An 18,475-nucleotide genomic window follows, 5' to 3' on the forward strand; every position below is an offset into this window, starting at 1 on the left:
ATTACTAATGCTGCTGCTGCTGATAATAATAATAATAACAAGTGTTTATAGAGCACTTATTCTGTGTCAAGCACTGTTCTGTTAAGTTATTTAATTCTCATTGGAATGCATTTGGAAGAAAGGACTGTTATAAGCCCATTTTACAGGTGAGTAAACTGATGCAGAGAGGTTAAGTAACTTGCTCAAGATCACAAAGTTGGCAAGTGATAAGAACTCAGACTATGTGGCACCTGGAATCCATGCTCTTAGCCATTAGGCTAGGCAGTAGTGCTCCGAGAGGTAGGAGGAAAAGCAAGAGATTCTGGCATCACAGTATCCATAGGAGGGGAGAGTCTTAGGAAGGAGGAATGGTCAGTTCTGTCAAATGCTATAGAATAGCCAAATTGAAATGAGGTGAGAAATTCTTTGACAACATGTGGGTCCTCAGGGATGCTAAAGAAGGGAGCATCAGTGAGGTATAGAGGACTAGAACAACAGCTAAAATACTACATAGATACAGGGGAAGGATTCTCCCTTTGAGTTGAGCATATTTCTATGTTGAGAACAGAGTCAAAGGGAGGGGAAAGATGAAAGAAAATGGTGAACAAATGAAAATCAAGGGAACTGAGCACTTACAGATGTGGGAGGGACCCAGGTCTAGGAGGAGAAACAACCCCCAAGAGACCATTAGATGAGGGAGAGAACCTCTTGGGGATTCCATTCCTCTGAAAAGTTAAATTTGATCCCAACTTTTATTCTGGACGCTAGTCTAAAGAGACCCTCCAACTACTCCAGCAGCTGCTTCACTAGACAATGTCTTTAGGAGGATGACTTGATTATCTCTCAAACTAATTTTAACAATTTTGCAATAAAGTTAGACACATTGATGGCTATTGACTCATGTCTTAAAACGTGGCTCAGTAGTTGAGTCATGGGTGTTTAGTAAGCAAGTGATGGGTGGGATGTTAAGAAAGTAGAAGTGTGATTGGATGGGAAGGATGAAAGGAAGAATGGAGAGATGGATACATGAAAGAAGAAAGGCTGGATGTATGAGAGGAAGGAAGGAAGAAAAGATGGATATATAGAAGGAAGAAATGATGAAAAGAAGGAAGGATGGATGGAAGGGAAGATTGAAAGAAGTTAAGATTGAAGAAAAGAGCAATGAAAAGTTAAAAGGAAAGGAGAGAGGAAACATAAAAAGAGGGATACATGGTAGGAAGAAGGAATAAAAGGAAAGGATAAAAGGAAAGATAAGAAGGAAAGGATGATGGAAAAATAGTTGGGTAGATATAGGGATAGATGGATGAATCTATGGGTGGATGAATAGATCTATGAACGAATGTGGCCACTTATGGCATATAGCCCTGGCTCAAGTCCATATAAATGGACTTGAGAAGAATTGAGTTGTATAGTCAATTAAGTGAATCCATTTAGACGGTACTCTCCTTCTGGATGAGATGAGTTACCCCAGGTTTCTTCCCCACCCTCACCTGCAGGGACCGAAGGCATCATAGAGCACGTCACAAAGATACACAATGAAGCAGTACATGGAGGCACCACGGGACCAGTTCGTGTCCCTCTGGCACTCACATCATCTGCTAGTCTTAGAGGTAGGTTCAGCTTTGCTTAATTCCCAGTAATCCCACTTGTGACTTATTTCCTGTTTCAGAGAGATGATATATGTGTTTATTTAAAGAAAGTATTATGTGGGGTTGCCATGGGCTTCTCTGTCTTAGCTGGATCGTTGTCTAATTTTACCAGGTGGATATTACCACTTTTCCTTCTCTCATAACATACTGAGTGAGTTTAGTTCAAGGTTGGATATGTCAGCTTTACAAAGTTGACCCAGTTTAATTTACTGAAAACACTTACTAATCGCTTTTTGTGTGTTCAAAGAGATAAAGCATGTGAAGTGCTCTGCAACTGCTCATCATCATCATCATCAAATACATATGAAACACTTTAGGATGTCTCCTCTCAGAAATGTGGTTTTTAGGATATTATCAGCAACACAGGGACATTGCTACCTCATCAGAGTCAAAATACCCTTCATTTTGTCCCTCTCCCTGTAGCAAGCTTCAATAGACTTTGTGGTCTTTATAGAGACGCTCCAAGTAGTTCTTCCTCCCTCCTGGGAACGACTTTCTGAAGCCCAGGTCAGTGGCTTCTGTCTCAGCCAATGCCACTTTACTCTGCTTCAAGGCTGAATTCCAATCAGCTTGGCCACCTAGTGTGGTTCCTGGCAAATTCAATTCAGTAAAAGTTTGTTTTGTAGCAGAGGTATAAAAAGTAGAAGTAGTAGTAACAGTAGCAATAATATGCAGCAGCAGTAGTAGCCATAGCAATAACTATAGTAATGGTCAGTAAGAGTAATAATAGTAACAGTAGTAATAACAACAGTAATAGGTGGTAATAGTAGTAGTAACAGCAGTAATGGTAGGTAGTAGCAGTGATAGTAGTAACAGTAGTAGGTGGTAACAGCAGTGGCAGTAACAGCAGCAGATAATAGTATCAGTAGTAACAGTAAAGTCTTATTGTGATCCAGGAGGCACTTTGCTTGGTGCATTTTTATCAACACTCTGAGATGGCACTGTACTTAGCCCTACTTTATAGATGAGAAAATGGAGGTCAGGTAGGATTTGGTAACACATCTATTTAGTGGGGGAGCCAGAGTCTTAGTGCAGGACTATCTGTTCCAGAACCCAAGCTCTTAAGCACAATGATACATGATCTCTCTCAAGTCGGAGGAGACTTGCCTATGTATACACCCATTCATGTATTTATTCATTAATTTATTCACTCATTCATTCAAAAAATATTTGTTGATCATCTACTGTATGCCAAACAGTCAGACATTAATAGCTATTACCAAGCAAACTGTGAGAAGTGGCACAATACAAGTTTAGACAGTATGATAAGGAAGTATTGAGAAGGGAGAGATGAATTCTGACATCAATTTGTAGAGGTATATTTCAGCTGGCATTTGAAGAGGGGCAGAATGTAAGTAATCTAACGAGAGATGAGCATGGCAGGCAGAGAAAACAGCTTGAACAAAGGCTCAGTGGCTGGAGGAGACCAGAGAGTGGTCAAGATTTCATAGAGGAGTTACGACCCAAGATGAGGCTGGTAATGCAGAGGAGTGCCAATCACAATTCCTTTTCCCATTCCAGAAGCATCACAGGCACATCCTGGGTAGAGACATTTCTCTCTCTTTCCTCCTATGGAGAAAAAATAAACTACTGCCAGTTCAGTAAGTGGTGATCATTTTGTCCAAATTGTGTGTCCATCCCACAATTCACAGGACTACCAACAGGAGGGGCAGAGAGGGCAGAGACCACCACCACAGCTCCGAAGACCACCTCCACAGTACCTTTGACCACCAGAGTCTCTAGTCCCACTTCAGGAATGCTGACTCTCCACAGGACATCCAGTAAAATGGCCAGCACAGGCACAGCAGGAGTGACCATCACAACTCCAGATGTTTCCCCTGATGTTCCAGAGATGACAGCCTTGTTGGTCACTAGACCTAGAGCAGAAACCAGCACAGCAGTTCCCAGGACAACCCCATCTATTTTCAATAGAGGATCAGAGACCACATCCTCACTGGACCCTAGTTCTGGGGAAGAGACAAGTTCAGCTGTTCCAACTCTGACTGTTTCCCTTGGTGAGACAGAGACCACAACTTCATGGGTCACCCATCCTGCAGAGACCAGCTCAACTGTTTCCAGGGCAACCCTGAATGTTTCCCATAGTGATGCAGACAGCACATCCCCAACAGCTACCAGTTCTGGAGAAAAAGTGAGTTCAACTGTTCCAACTCTGACTGTCTCCCCTGATGTACCAGGGATGATGACCTCACAGGTAACTAGTCCTGGGGCAGAGACAAGTATGGTTATTTCAACTCTGACTGATTCCCAAGGTGATCAAGAGACCATAGCCTCATGGGGTACCCATCTGGAGGCACAGAGCAGTTCATCCATTCCAACTTCAACTGTCTCCCCTAGTGTGCCAGGGCTGGTGACCTCACTGGATACTGGTTCTGGGGCAGAGACCAGCCCAGCTAATCAAACTCTGACTGTTTCTCCTGGTGAGCTAGATACAACAGTCTCATTGGTTACCCATCCTGGGGAACAGATCAGTTCAGCTATTCCAGCTCTGACTCTCTCCCCTGGTGTATCAAGAGTAGAAATCTCACTGGTCACCAGTTCTGGGGAAGATATTAGTACAACTTTTTCAGCTGTGACTGATTCTCCGCACAAACCAGAGACAACAGCTTCGTGGGTCACCTATCCTGGGACAGAAGCTGGTTCCTTTGTTCCGACTTTGACTGTCTCTCCTCGTGAGCCAGATACAACAGCCTCATGGGACTATTCCTCAGAGACTGGGACACCTGTTTCTAGACCAACTCCGAATTTTTCCCATAGTGAATTAGACACCACATCTTCAACAGCCACCAGCCCTGGGGCAGAAGACAGTTCAGCCATTCCAAAGATGACTACCTCACCTGATGTACAAGCTATGGTGACCTTACTGGTCACTAGTTCTGTGACAGACACCAGTACAACTTTTTCAACTCTGACTGAATCCCTGCAAGAAGCAGGTACAACAATCTCATTGGTCACCCATCCTGCAGAGTCCAGCCCAATTGCTCCCAGGACAACCTCCAGTGTTTCCCACAGTGAATCAGACAGCACACCCTCAGTGGCCAGCAGCCTTGGGACAGAAGTCAGATCAGTTGTTTCAACTACACCTATGTTCCCTGGTGTACCAGATATGGAGACCTCAAAAGCCACTAGTTCTGGAACAGATGCCAGTATAATTATTCCACCTCTGACTCTTTCTTCTGGTGAACCAGCAAACACAGTCTCATGGGTTACCCATTCTGAAGCACAGACCGGTTCAACCATCCCAGCTCTGACTGTTTCACTGGTCACCAGTTCTGGGGCAGAGACCAGTACAACTTTTACAACTCTGACTGATTCCCCACGTGAACCAGAGACAACAGCCTCATGGGTCACCCATTCTGCAGAGACCAGCACACCTGTTTCCAGAATAACTCCAAATATTTTGCATAGTGAATCAGACACCACACTCTCAATGGCCACCAGTCCTGGGGCAGAAGCCAGTTCAGCTGTTCCAGCTACAACTGTCTCACCTGGTGCACCAGGGGTGGTGACCTCACAGGCCACTAGTTCTGGGGCAGAGACCAGCACAATTTTTCCAACTCTGACTGATTACTCACATGAACCAAAGACCACAACCTCATGGGTCACTCATTCTGGGAGAGAAGCCAGTTCAGCTGTTCCAACTTTGACTGTTTCATCTGGGGAGCCAGATACAACAGTCTCATTTGTCACCCATTCTGCAGAGAGCAGCCCAACTCTTCCCCAAACAACACCCAATGTTTCCCATAGGGAGTCAGACACCACACCCTCATTGACCACCAGCCCTGGGACAGAAACCAGTTCAGCTGTTGCAACTCCCACTGTCTCCTCTCGTGTACCACATATGGTGACCTTACAGGTCACTAGTTCTGAAACAGACACCAGTATGGCTATTCCAACTCTGACTCTTTCTCCTGGTGAACCAGCAACCACAGCCTCATTGGCCACTCATCTTGGGATGCAGACCAGTTCAGCCATACCAACTCTGACTGTTCCCTCTGGTATATCAGGGGTGGAAATCTCAATGGTCACCACTTCTGGGGCAGAGACCAGTACAACTTTTTCAACTCTGACTGATTCTCCACATGAACCAGAGACAAAAGCCTCATGGGTCACCCATTCTGGGACAGAAGCCAGTTCAGCTGTTCCAACTTTGACTGTTTCCTCTAGTGAGCCAGATACAATAGCTTCATGGGTCACTCATTCCACAGAGACCAGCACACCTGTTTCCAGAACAACTCTAAATTTTCCCTGTGTTGAATCAGACACCACATCCTCAGTGACCATCAATCCTGGGGCAGAAGCCAGTTCAGCTATTCCAACTACAGCTGTTTCCTCTGATGTACTAAATATGATGACGTCATTGGTCACTAGTTCTGAAGCAGAGACAAGCATAACTTTTACAACTATAACTGATTCCCCACATGAACCAGAGACCACAGCCTCATGGGTCACTCATTCTGAGATAGAAGCCGGTTCAGCTGTTCCAACTCTGACTGTTTCACCTGTGGAGCCAGATACAACAGTCTCATTGGTCACTCATCCTGCAAAGACAAGCCCAACTGTTGCTAAAAAAACCCCCAATGTTTTCCATAGTGAATCAGATGCCACACGCTCAACAGCCACAAGTTCTGGGGCAGAAGCCAGTTCAGCTGTTCCAGCTACAACTGTCTCACCTGGTGTACCAAGGGTGGTGACCTCACAGCCCACTAATTCTGGGGCAGAGACCAGTACTTTTCCAACTCTGACTGATTACTCACGTGAACCAAAGACTACAACCTCGTGGGTCACTCATTCTGGGACAGAAGTCAGTTCAGCTGTTCCAACTCTGACTGTTTTCTCTGGGAAGCCAGATACAACAGTCTCATTTGTCACCCATCCTGCAGAGACCAGCCCAACTGTTCCCCAAACATCCTCGAATGTTTCCCATAGTGAATCAGACACCACACCCTCAATGGCCACCAGCCTTAGGGTAGAAGCCAGCTCAGCTGTTGTAACTCCCACTGTCTCCCCTGGTGTACCAGATATGGTGACCTCACAGGTCACTAGTTCTGAGACAGCTGCCAGTATGACTATTCCAACTCTGACTCTCTCTTCTGGTGAACCAATGACCACAGCCTTATTGGTCACCTACCCTGGTGCAGAGACAAGCACAAATTTTCCTGCTTCAACTGTTTTTCCTCATTTACCAGAGACCACAGCCTCACCATCCATCCAATCTGGGTTGGAGATTAGTGTAGCTCTTCCATCTCAGACTGTTTCCCTCGGTCCACCAGAAACAACATCCTTCATCACACCTGTGACTGAGACCAGCAGAATTGATCTAGGTCCAACTGTTTCATTTCGTGTTCCTACAGAAACAGCCTCACCTTCCACACATCCTGGGACAGACATCAGCACAACTGTTTCAACTTCAACTCTCTCCCCTGGTTTATCAGAGACCACAGGCTTATTGGCCACTGTTCCTACAGCAGAGGCCAGTACAAGTATCTCAACTATGACTGTTTCCCCTGGTGTTCTTGGGCCTGCCAGCACCCCCACAAGAGCCGGTGAACATCATACTGTAACTTCCTGGAGCACAGAAACCTCACCACTTGCAACCTCAGTTGGACTCCCAGAATTTTCCAAGACTGTGACAGGGGACACTGTGTCCTTGGTAACATCAGAGACCCCAACACCACCTAAAACCAGTCACGGAGAAGGATCAAGTTCAACTACTACCCTGGAAAGTACAACTGTTGAGACCACTAATTTAGCTGCCACAGGTTCAGGCCCCACCGTGGCCAAGACCACAACCACCTTCAATACACTGGCTGGAAGTCCTTTTGTCCCTGTGACCACACATAGGATGTCCACCTTGGCTTCTGTGAGTGTGACTTCAGGAACAAGTAAGAATAACATTTTTTATTGTGGTTACACTTATACACATACAATATACACATAATATTTGCCATTTTAACCATTTTAAATGGACAGTTCAGCAGCATTAATTACATTCATGTTTTGTGCAACCATCGCTTCTATCTGTTTCCAAAACTTTTTTATTACCCCAAACAGGATCTGTGTACCCATCAGACAATAACTCCCCTTTCCCACCCCATTCAGGCCCTGGTAATCTGCTTACCGTCTCCATGAATTTACCTATTATAGATATCTCATATAAGTGGAGTCATATAATATACTTGTCCTTTTGTTTCTGGCTTATTTCACTTAGCATAAGGTCTTCAAGGTTCGTCCATGTCATGGTATGTATCAGAACTTCATTCTTGTTTACAGATAAATAATATTTAATTGTATGGACATACCAAATTTTATCTGTCCATTCATCCGTTGATGGACACTTGAGCCATTTCCACCTTTTGACTATTGTGAATAATACTGCTACAAACATGGGTGTACAAGTCTGTTTGAGTCTCTGTTTCTAATTCTTTTGGGATACTTAGAAAAGGCATTGTTGTGCCATTTGGTGAGTTAGTTTTTTAGGGCTGCCATAAAAAAATGCCACAAACTGAGTGTCTTAAACAACAGAATTTATTGTCTCACAGTTCTGGAGGCTGGAGGGGAGCCCTGGGAGAATGCACAGAACAAGCACCTTGGAGTCATGCCATCTCCAAGGGATGAGGGTGCTGGGGTATTTATCCACCTACTCCCATCAATCATTGCTAGAGGGATGCTCCCTGGGCCTGTTAATTTCCCCAAGACAAAGAGATGCAAATGCTGGCATGTGCTGAACTGTTACCCTTACGAGCCAAAGGGATGTGGAAGTAGGGGGACCAACTCATCCCACTTTGCCCAGGACCATCACACTTTTAAAACTGAAAATCTGCATTCCAAGAACCCACATAGTCCTGGGCAAACTGGAATGGTTGGTCACCCTATGTGGAGGGTTTTAGACAGTGACTGCTCCACAAGATGTCTCAAGTAGGACAGCCTAGGCCAGACCCCAACTCAGCACCAGTGTTAGGGTGTGTCCTCAGAGCCTTAGCTCCCACCCCCAGCCCCAGGCCTGACTCAGGCCTGGCCTCATTTTACTCTTCACCCCACCCGGCAGATGCAGCTCCTTTCTTGATGCCTTTTACTGTCAACTTCACCATCACCAACCTGCGCTACACGGAGGTCATGGGAAACTTGGGCTCTGAGATATTCAGTGCCACTGAGAGACACCTGCAGCACCTGGTGAGAGCCCCCCACCAATGCCTACCTCGTCCCAACCCTGCCCCACTCTGCTGTCTTGGCCCTCCTGCTCATGTTCTGATTCTCTCCCAGCTCGAGCCCTTGTTCAAGAACAGCAGCGTTGGTTTCCTCTATGCTGGCTGCAGATTGACCTTGCTCAGGTGAGACCTCCTCCAAAGCACCTGCAGAAACCCTAGTTCTCTTCTTTCTTGGTCCCCCACACTCTGGTCAACCACAGCTACTTGGGCCTTTGCTGAGAGACAGTATATCCTAGCGGATCCAAAGTGCCTGGGTTTGAACCCCTGCTCTCCCATTTGCTAGCTGTGTGACCCTGGGCAAGTCACATAACCTTTCTGTTCTTTAATCACATTGTCTATAAAATGGTGATAATAACAGTACCCTACTCTCGGGGTTGCCTGGCCCATTGTGAGTGCTCAATTAATGGAATCTCATAGTACCAGCTGGTGTAGCATCTTTACCAACCGTGTCCCCAGAATCCCTGACACTTTCCCTGCCCCAGCTCATCTCTACCCTATTGGGGACAAACTCTGGACACTGCAGTTCTACAGTGTATTCCCTGAAAATAGGTAGGGACTTTCCCAAGGAAGTCTTACTGAACCAAAGAGAAAAACAAACCAAATATTGGGTCCTGGCAGCACATATTGCAATTTAAAAATTCAAATGGACCTGATCTCTGCAGAAATGGCCTGTCTCTTCCTCTCTGTCTGTGTCCATCTGGTGTCCTCTGAGGTCAGTGGGCTCAGGACCCTTTCCTGACACTTCATGCCCCTGTGGCCTCTCTGTGGGGTCCTCCATCCAGCCAACTCAAATCGTCCTGCCAGAAAGGTGGGTCCTCTACCCCTATTGCGCCATGAGGAGAGATTCCAGGAGTATTCTAGAATAAAACTGTCCTCAAATGAGCTGCACTCATCACACCTGTCCCCATCTCTCCATAACATGGGGAATCAATAATAATAATATTGTCCACACTACATGCCACCCAATAATCTAAGGGGTTTACATGTTTTCATCCATTTCATCCTCACAACAACACGATTATTATCCCACCTTGCAGATGAGAACACTGAGATTCAGAGCAGTCAAGTTGCTTGCTTCAGAAGAGCCAGGATTTGAACTGAGGTGTTCTGGATCTAGAATCCCTACCTTTAGCCAGGATAGCAGCAGAATGCAATCTCTCTGGGATCAACAACATTTACATTCTTAAAAAGTACTCAGAACTCCCAAGAGCCTTTGGACTTGGGGATTATATCTGCCCAAATTTACTGTATTAAAAATTAAAACAGAAATTTTATAAATATTTACTCATTAATTCATTAAAATAATAAACTCATTACATGTTAACATAACATATTTTTATGAACAATAGCCATATTCGTTTCCCGCTTAAAAAACATTTTAAGAAGAAGATCATTGTTTATATTTTTGCAGATCTTTTTAATGTTTGGCTTAGTAAGAGACAGCAGGATATCTGCTTTTGCATTCAATCTTTTACAATATTTCATCTAGTGACCTCTGGAAAAAATTTCACTGTATACACCTGCGAGAAAAAAAGTGAAAATAATGTCTTAGTATTATCATAAAAATATGTTTTACTTGGTGGATGCCCTGTAAAATTTTGGGAACACCAGGGGTCCCTGGACCACGCTTGAGAACCGCTGCACTACACTATATGGGCATAAAATGGGAATGCTTTGAATAGCATGGATAATAGCAAGCAGAATTCCCAGGCAAGAGAAGAAGGGGATCTTTCTTCCTACCTGTAAAGCCCCTGCTTTGGGTGAATCACTGTAGGATCAGCTCAAATTCAGGACAAAGGTATTTTTGAACCGCATTGCCCCCTTATTACTTCCCAACTCATTTTCTCTGTTTTTCTCCAAATTTGGTTGCCTGCCCAAAATGTGTTCCCAAAGAGCTGACCTCAGCCTTGGGATCCACCAACTTGAAATAAAGTTCCCCTTTTCAGGCTCCGTGATGGTTGTTGCACTGCCAGTCATGAGGGTGATGCACTCACCTTCCCAAAGGTCAACAACCCTCCTGTTTTTTCCCTTCCACATGCTGCCTGGCCCCAGGATTCTCAGGATTTTCCTCCCTGGGAGATCCACATCCCCAACCCCATGGCCCAAGCAGGACTCAGCTGTTACTAGAGTGGTCACCATGTGTATTTACCTTCATGAGTGGACAGGGAGTGTTCTAGGGACTGGTAATGGAAACAATGAGCTTGAACCAATTAATAAAAAGAATGAGGAGCAGCAGAAGAAAGCTAGCTAAGGAGTAGCCCTGGAGAATGCTGCATTTAAGAAGGTGAGGGGTCTGGATCCCCACATGAGACAGAAAAGATGTGTTCGAGAAAGCAGATGAAACCCAGGGAAGAGTTCTGGTGTCAAAACCAAGGGGTACAATTGAGGAAGGAGTTGTCAAGAGCATCCAACTTTCAAGTGTCTCTGCACATCCCTATTCCCATGTTTCTCCTTCTCCAGGGCTGAAAAGGATGAAAGAAGCACCAAAACGGACATGGTCTGCACTTACCGCCCAGATCCCACAGGCTTCAGGCTGGACAGAGAACGGCTGTACTGGGAGCTAAGCCAGAAGACCCATGGTGTCACTCGGCTGGGACCCTATACCCTGGACAGGAACAGTCTCTATGTCAATGGTGAGTTTCTCTTCTGCAGCTGGGGTCTCCTCTTGCTCCCCAGATGGGGTCTCCTTGCAGCGCAATTTCTCTGTACTCATGTTCATAGCTCTGAGCCAACCTAGAATTTCCATGGGGGCTCAGTTCTCTCTCTCCGTAACACCTAAAAAGCACCTTTCAAGTTCTGGAAATAAAGGTTTCCTCCACAGTCTTCTTCATTCTAATGACCATTCACAGAAGCCCCTATGGAGCATGCAGAAGGCGAGCAAGAGAGTAAAGCAAGCCCATGGTGGCCATTGGGATTAACTCTTCCTCAAGAGACAATGGCTTCCCAATGAAGTGACTTATCCTTTTATTTATCTTCTTTATGGCAGCTTGTGGCCCTTTACCCATTCTCCAAGGGCCAGCTGGAACTACACCCCGCCCCCCAAGAAACAAACAACAAAGCTGTTAGTAATGTTTATAGCAATAAATTCCTTTGCAACAATGCCCTTAGCAACAACACCCATAATAATACCTATACTAAAGACTAATATTTTTTGAGGGATTCCTATGATCCAGGATGTTGTACGTATTATGCCTTACTAACCCTGCCCAACACACCATGAGGTATTATGTGTATTTTCCAGAGGAGCAAATAAAGCTCAGGAAGGGAAATCCATTTCCCCAAGATTAGACAGCTAATATACAGGGTAGAGTCAAGACTCAAACTCTCAATTGACTCTAAAATCTAGGCCCCCTAACTACTAGGCTACACTGCAGACTAACCCAGCTAGAGCAAGCCTCAAACCTTTGGATGGGAAGGCATATCAACGGGTCTGTAATATAACAATTTAAACTAAAGCTCAATATTTATCCCCACTATATCACCTTGGACATTTTCTTTCTACCTGGATTAAAACTTGTATTTTATTTCAATAGTCCTTGGCAATTACTTAAAAGTGATAGTTTTATGGGTTTTGGTGAATTACAGGTCTTGCTTTAATTAATCCCTGGTCTTTCCTTTTGCTTGCTATGTGGCCCTGAGCAAGCCATGCAACCTCTCTAGGCTTAGTGTCCATTTTTAGAATGGAATTTTTTAAAAAATCACCTAAGATTTGTGTGAGGAGATGAGATAAAACCCAAATAACCCAAGTAAATCACAGAGCTCCACTTGGTTCAGTCTCAGAGAGGAGTTTCATTTCAAGAAACCCAGTCAGACCGTTAAATATAAAAGAAGTCTAGGGTCCGGCCCCGTGGCTTAGCGGTTAAATGCACGATCTCCGCTACTGGCGGCCTGGGTCCCGATCCTGGGTGCACACCGACACACCGCTTGTCCAGCCATGCTGAGGCAGCGTCCCACATACAGCAACTAGAGGGGTGGGCAACTATGATGTACAACTATCTACTGGGGCTTTGGGGAGAAAAGGGGAAAAAAAGGAGGAGGATTGGCAATAGATGTTAGCTCAGGGCCGGTCTTCCTCACAAAAAAAAAAAAAAAAGAACTCTTAAGTTTTACTTGCATTACTTTCGGAGCATCAAAGAGGATCTGGTCCACAATCCAGAACCATATTTGTTCTAATCCTCCTTTCCCCATTTTCTCTTATTCTCCAACTTTATATTCTCTGGCTGACCTCCAAGTCTCTCCCCTCTCCATAAATCACCCCCCTCCCTCTCCCTCTCCCTTTCTCTCTCTGTCTCTATCACTCGCTCTCTCCCTAATTATCTCAATTCAACATTACAGAAGTCCAAGAACTAAGCTGTCACAAATCAAGCTATCTTTGGAGAGTTGGGTGTGGGGACAAACTCAGAAACTCAGCAAGGACAAAATTATAGTTAATGAATGAAGAAAACACAAATAAGGCTGGAAACACTCACATAAATTTGTTGTCCCTACTAGTCATTTGATGAGGTTGATACTATTCCAGGCACCTAGTAAACCCCACAAGATTGAGAGTGCCTTGATCATTATTGTCTTTGTGGTTAATGGTAATGAGGATGAAATATTAGGTGTGTCAAAGTATGAGGCAGTTAACTCATATGGAGTAGCCATCCTTATTTATTGATGAATCTCAGAGAAACACTCAGGAAGATCTGTGAGATTGTGTTTCTAGTTCTATCTCATCATTCTTTTCTTAACTTCCTCCTTTCATCTTACTCTTCCTCTCTGCCTCTCTCTGCAGGTTATAACCATCAGTATTGGATCCCCACCACTAGCAGTAAGTAATGAGGGTGCATGTCCCTGTGCCCCTGGGACCCTTCCTCTCTACAGCCTGCCCCCTGAGAGGAAAGTATTCCCCATTTCCCAGGTTCTGAGCCCCAGATACCCAAAGTCTCAGGCTAAGCCAAGCTAGAGATGCAAGTTCCCATGAACAGCTCTGTCCTCTCATTGCTTCATGATGGAGCTCAATAATTTTTATTCATGTTGAATTTTCATTCAGCTCTAATGACCTCCACATTCTTTCCAGGACCCCCAGCATCTCTGGCTTCCACCCCCAGCTCTACAGGTGGGAATCTAATCTGTGAGTCCCATGAAACTTCAACTGCCATTCAGGGGCTGATGAATTCCTGCATGATCTGGACCCTGATGCCCACCCAGCCTCAGCCTGTCTCACTGTCTACCTTGCTCCCTGAGCTCTGGCCACAGCAGCCTCATTTTTGTTCCTCCAGGGCTCAACCATCTCTCCATCCTCAGGGCCTTTGTGCTTGCTTTCCTTGGAACTCAGCTGTGCCTGGTTCCTCCTTGTCCTCCAAATCTCAGCTCAGCATGCTCTTTCTCAGAAAAGCTATTAAGTAAAATTTCCTCACCTCCCACACAGAACTAATCTCTATGATCATTTAATGCATGGAAATTACTACTATTTGGATTTATTGACTTCTCGAGTATTTGTGGTCCATGGCCTGAGCCCAAAAGGTCTTGGTCCCTCCTCTTCCCACCAAAATGTCCATGATTTGTCAGCCTTTGGACACTCTGGGATGACAGGATTGAGGTTCTCTTTTAAGCTGACAACACACATCTAATATGGAGGTCCCTTCTCCTCCCATGGCTAGCTGAGGAGGGAGGCTACCCTCGATGGGATATCCCAGGCCTCATCTACTGGAGACTATGAACGGAGAGATGGCACTGGTCCCTTTCTCTCATATTCAGATCAGGCCTAAGATTGTGATGGGTTTCCTTTCTCTCTCCCTCCAACTGCAGATGTTGGCCCAGCCTTGGTGCTGTTCACACTCAATTTCACCATCACCAACCTGTTCTATACATCAGACATGGGGCACCCAGGCTCTGTGAAGTTCAACTCCACTGAGAAGGACCTGAATCACCTGGTAAGAGCCCATCAATGCCTACGCTGGTCTACTTTGTTCTTGCCGCACCCAGTCCCCTCAGCTCACCTCCTTCTCCCTCCTCCCTAGCTTGATCTTTTGTTCAAGAACACCAGTGTTGGTCCACTGTACTCTGGCTGCAGACTGATCTTGCTCAGGTAAGACTTCCATCCCTCACAACATGAAGGGCTGTTCTGTCCCAGGCAAGCTCACCTAGAGGCGAGGACCTGAACATGACAACTAGAAGGCAGGAATCATAAATAACTGGGGCATTCCAAGAATTCAGATGTGGAAGGCAACCCTCTGGTTGAGTGCATCAAAAAGAGCTTCCTGAAAGAAGTGGCTGTCGAAGATCTTAAATTATTTCGATAAGCAGATCCATAAAGCATTCACATTCATCAGTCAGAGAGGGCAGCATTGACTCATTAAACAAACACAAAATGAGGCAGTTTAGGCCATGCCCTATGACAGCTGCTAAGGGCACTGAGAGAATCTGTCATAGACCATAACCTCAAGGTGCCCACAATGTAGAGAGAACAACAGCCATATGGACTTAAAGCCATAACACGAAGAGGATTAGTACAATAATAAAGCACTACACAGAGGCCATAGGAGCCCAGAGAATGGACTTTTATGGGAATTGCTTGGAGGCTGTCTGGAGAAAGTGATGCCTAAGCCAAGTTTTGAGAGTCGAGTGTGCATTAGCCAGAAGAAATATTGGCAAAGATATTTCAAGGCGTAGCATATCTTAAGTAATGAGATAAACGTGAGAAATATCCTGGTACATGAGAAAAGTTCTGTGAAATTGGAGAGCAGAGTGTGGGACAAACATCAAATGAAAGAAAGAAAGAGAGAAAGGAAAGACAGAAACATAAAAGACAGAAGGAAGGAAGGAAGGAAGGAAAGAAGGAAGGAAGGAAGGAAGGAAGGAAGGAAGGAAGGAAGGAAGGAAGGAAGGAAGGAAGGAAGAAAGAGAAATAAAGGAAGGGAGAGAGGGAGGGAATGAAGTTGGTTGGCTGGGGGACTGGCTGAGTGATGGATGGGTGCACGGGAGTGTAGTTGCATGAGTGGTGGATAAATTGCAGGATGAGTTTGGAGTAGTAGATATCATCAAGAGTTCAGGTTGGAGCAGGGGTCAAAGGCCATACTAAGGAGCACAGCAAAAGGTTAAACATTAATGGTTTCAATGTCCAAATGCATGAAGTCACATCCTGTTTCTGTCACTAGCCATGTGATGTTTGGGAAGTTCTATATGACTTTGTGTCCTCAACTATAAAATGGGAATCATGTCAGCGTCTATCTCATAGCGTTGCTGAAAAGGTAAAAAGAGACAGCAAATGTAAAAGTAGAGCATGTATGTATTCCGTAAATGTTAAGTAGTGGATATTCCATAAATAATTGTTATGTTTATTCAGAGCTGTGGCAAACCATGGAGCTGTTGAAAGTAGAGCCCTCATATGATGTCATTTATTTTAAGTGGAGTACTGGTAGATACAGAGATGGAAAAATTTGACGTGATAATGGGACAGGAGATGGGGAGACCCATGAGACATTGGACTGGACCTGGATATTACTTGGACAATGGTTGGAGGAAGGTTCAGGAAGCCTCTTACATCTCTGGCTCTGGCACTGATGTGGAAGCATGGGAGGAGGAGCAGGTTCTGTTTTGGGGGAGAAGATGATGAGCTTAATTTGGGATATATGGAATGTAATAGGTCTGTAGGAATCCCTGAGGCTGTTGTTACATGGTACAGAGCTCAGGAGAGAGGTTTTCGCCAGAGAGAGGGAGATTGAATCTCATGACAATAAAGCTGGTAGCTGAAACAATGTGTATGAATCAAATGACCCAAAAAGAATGATAGGCAAAAGAATAGAAGTTGGCTGAGGATGAAGTCTTAGAGATCAACCACTTTATGAAATAGGAAGGTACCTAGATGAAGAGGACCCAGAAAAGAATGTGCCCGAGAAACCAGACAAGATCCAGTAAAGAGAAATGTCATAAAACCTACAATTGTTTGTGGGTCGATTTGAAGGAGAGAGTTGAACAAAGTACATAACTCTCCCATAACTGTGGATGCCCCCACTCCCATGTTCCTGCCACCCTAGGACTGAGAAGAATGGGGCAGCAACTGGAGTGGACACTGTCTGCACCTTCCATCCTGACCCCATGGGTCCTTGGCTGGACAGAGAAGATCTGTACCAGGAGCTGAGTCAGCTGACCCATGGTGTCACCCAGCTGGGCACCTACACCCTGGACAGAGACAGACTGTACGTCAATGGTGAGTGTCCATGCTGCAGCTGGGGTCTCCTACAGTTCCATGTCTCTCCATACCAGCAGTTCTCAAATGGGGGCAGTTCTGTTCCCAACGGGACAATTGGCAATGTCTGGAGACATTTCCATGTCATGACTGGAGGGGTGCTAATTACATCTAGTGAGTAGAGGCCAGGGATGCTGTTAAACATCACACAATGCACAAGGCAATCCCCCACCATGAAGAATTATCTAGACCAAAATGTCAATAATGCTGAGCTTGAGAAATTACTGTACACAGATTCATATTTCCGGTACAAATCTAGCATTTCCTTGGGGGCTTATTTTTGAATGCTTAACACACCATGGGAGGCCTATTTCCTTTCGCTTTTCACCTCTTGGGATGAAATGTTTCCTCCTCCACGTGCCCACTGCTTCCCGTTGGAGCCCATCTGGATCGTGCAGACTCTGGGGAAAGATGATGAAGGGCCCTTCAGTTAAGTCTTCCTGATGGGCAGTGGGTGCCCAGTTCAGCCTCACTCCACTTCATTCTCTCCATCATGTCAACTTAAGGCAATTTTCTAAGTTTCCACAGGCCAGCCGGAATGACACTGACTTCACGAAGCAGCACTGCACTTAACAAACACCCCATGAATAATAGCTGTTTACGCAACACTGTTGGCAACCATGCCCCTAACAGCAATGCTAACACTGAGAATAATAACTATAACAGTGGCTAATCTTATCAAAGGTTTCTTATGTGCCAGGAATTGTGATAAAGTCTTTATTTGTATTATCTCATATTAATCTTACTTGAAAACCTGTGAGTTATTATCCTCATTTTTACAGAGAGCCAACATGCATTCAGACAGGAAGTCATTTGCCTGAGATAATCCACCTGTAATGCATGGTGGAGTCAAGATTCAAACCCAAGATTGAGTCTAAACTCTAAGTTCCTAACCACAAGGCAACACTGCAGACCATCCAGATAGAGAAAGCCTGAAATCTCAGGACAGGATGGGGCATTAGTGACCCTAACCTAACAATCTAAGCTAACGCTTGATAAGTTATTTCCCCTCCATATCAACTTGGAAATATCCTTTATATATGGTTTGAAATATATATTTCTTTGTATTAACAATAGCACATCCTGTTTTGTGTCCATAGAAGGTTTAATTCCCGGACTAGAACTAACATAAAGCAGTGGTTAATATTACGGGGATTGGTGAGTGACAGATCTCTGTTTTGTGTGATGCTGGACAAGCCACGTCACCTCTCCTGGCTTTAATGTCCCATTTGTAAAATGGAATAAACATACACACGAGGGTCCGACCCCGTGGCGTAGTGGTTAAGTGCCTGCGCTCTGCTGCTGGCGGCCCAGGTTCAGATCCCGAGCGTGCACCGAGGCACCACTTGTCAGGCCATGCTGTGGTGGCATCCCGTATAAAGTGGTGGAAG

At 45.0% G+C, this 18,475-nt stretch overlaps 1 protein-coding gene across 1 annotated transcript in view; it reads left to right on the plus strand.

The window, feature by feature from the left end:
* LOC101388001 (mucin-16) overlaps positions 1-18,475 on the plus strand; it is an 80,328-nt gene that overhangs the window by 5,502 nt on the left and 56,351 nt on the right. The window contains exons 2-11 of the mRNA XM_087425286.1: positions 1,476-1,589; positions 3,281-7,531; positions 8,695-8,819; positions 8,910-8,977; positions 11,315-11,487; positions 13,629-13,664; positions 13,914-13,952; positions 14,645-14,769; positions 14,857-14,924; positions 16,873-17,045. Of these exons, the coding sequence (XP_087281412.1) occupies positions 1,476-1,589; positions 3,281-7,531; positions 8,695-8,819; positions 8,910-8,977; positions 11,315-11,487; positions 13,629-13,664; positions 13,914-13,952; positions 14,645-14,769; positions 14,857-14,924; positions 16,873-17,045 (5,172 nt within the window). The remainder of the gene's footprint in view (positions 1-1,475; positions 1,590-3,280; positions 7,532-8,694; positions 8,820-8,909; positions 8,978-11,314; positions 11,488-13,628; positions 13,665-13,913; positions 13,953-14,644; positions 14,770-14,856; positions 14,925-16,872; positions 17,046-18,475) is intronic.

Source organism: Ceratotherium simum, chromosome 39 (assembly GCF_057802395.1).
Source record: "Ceratotherium simum simum isolate JZ-2026a chromosome 39, ASM5780239v1, whole genome shotgun sequence".
NCBI lineage: Eukaryota > Metazoa > Chordata > Mammalia > Perissodactyla > Rhinocerotidae > Ceratotherium > Ceratotherium simum.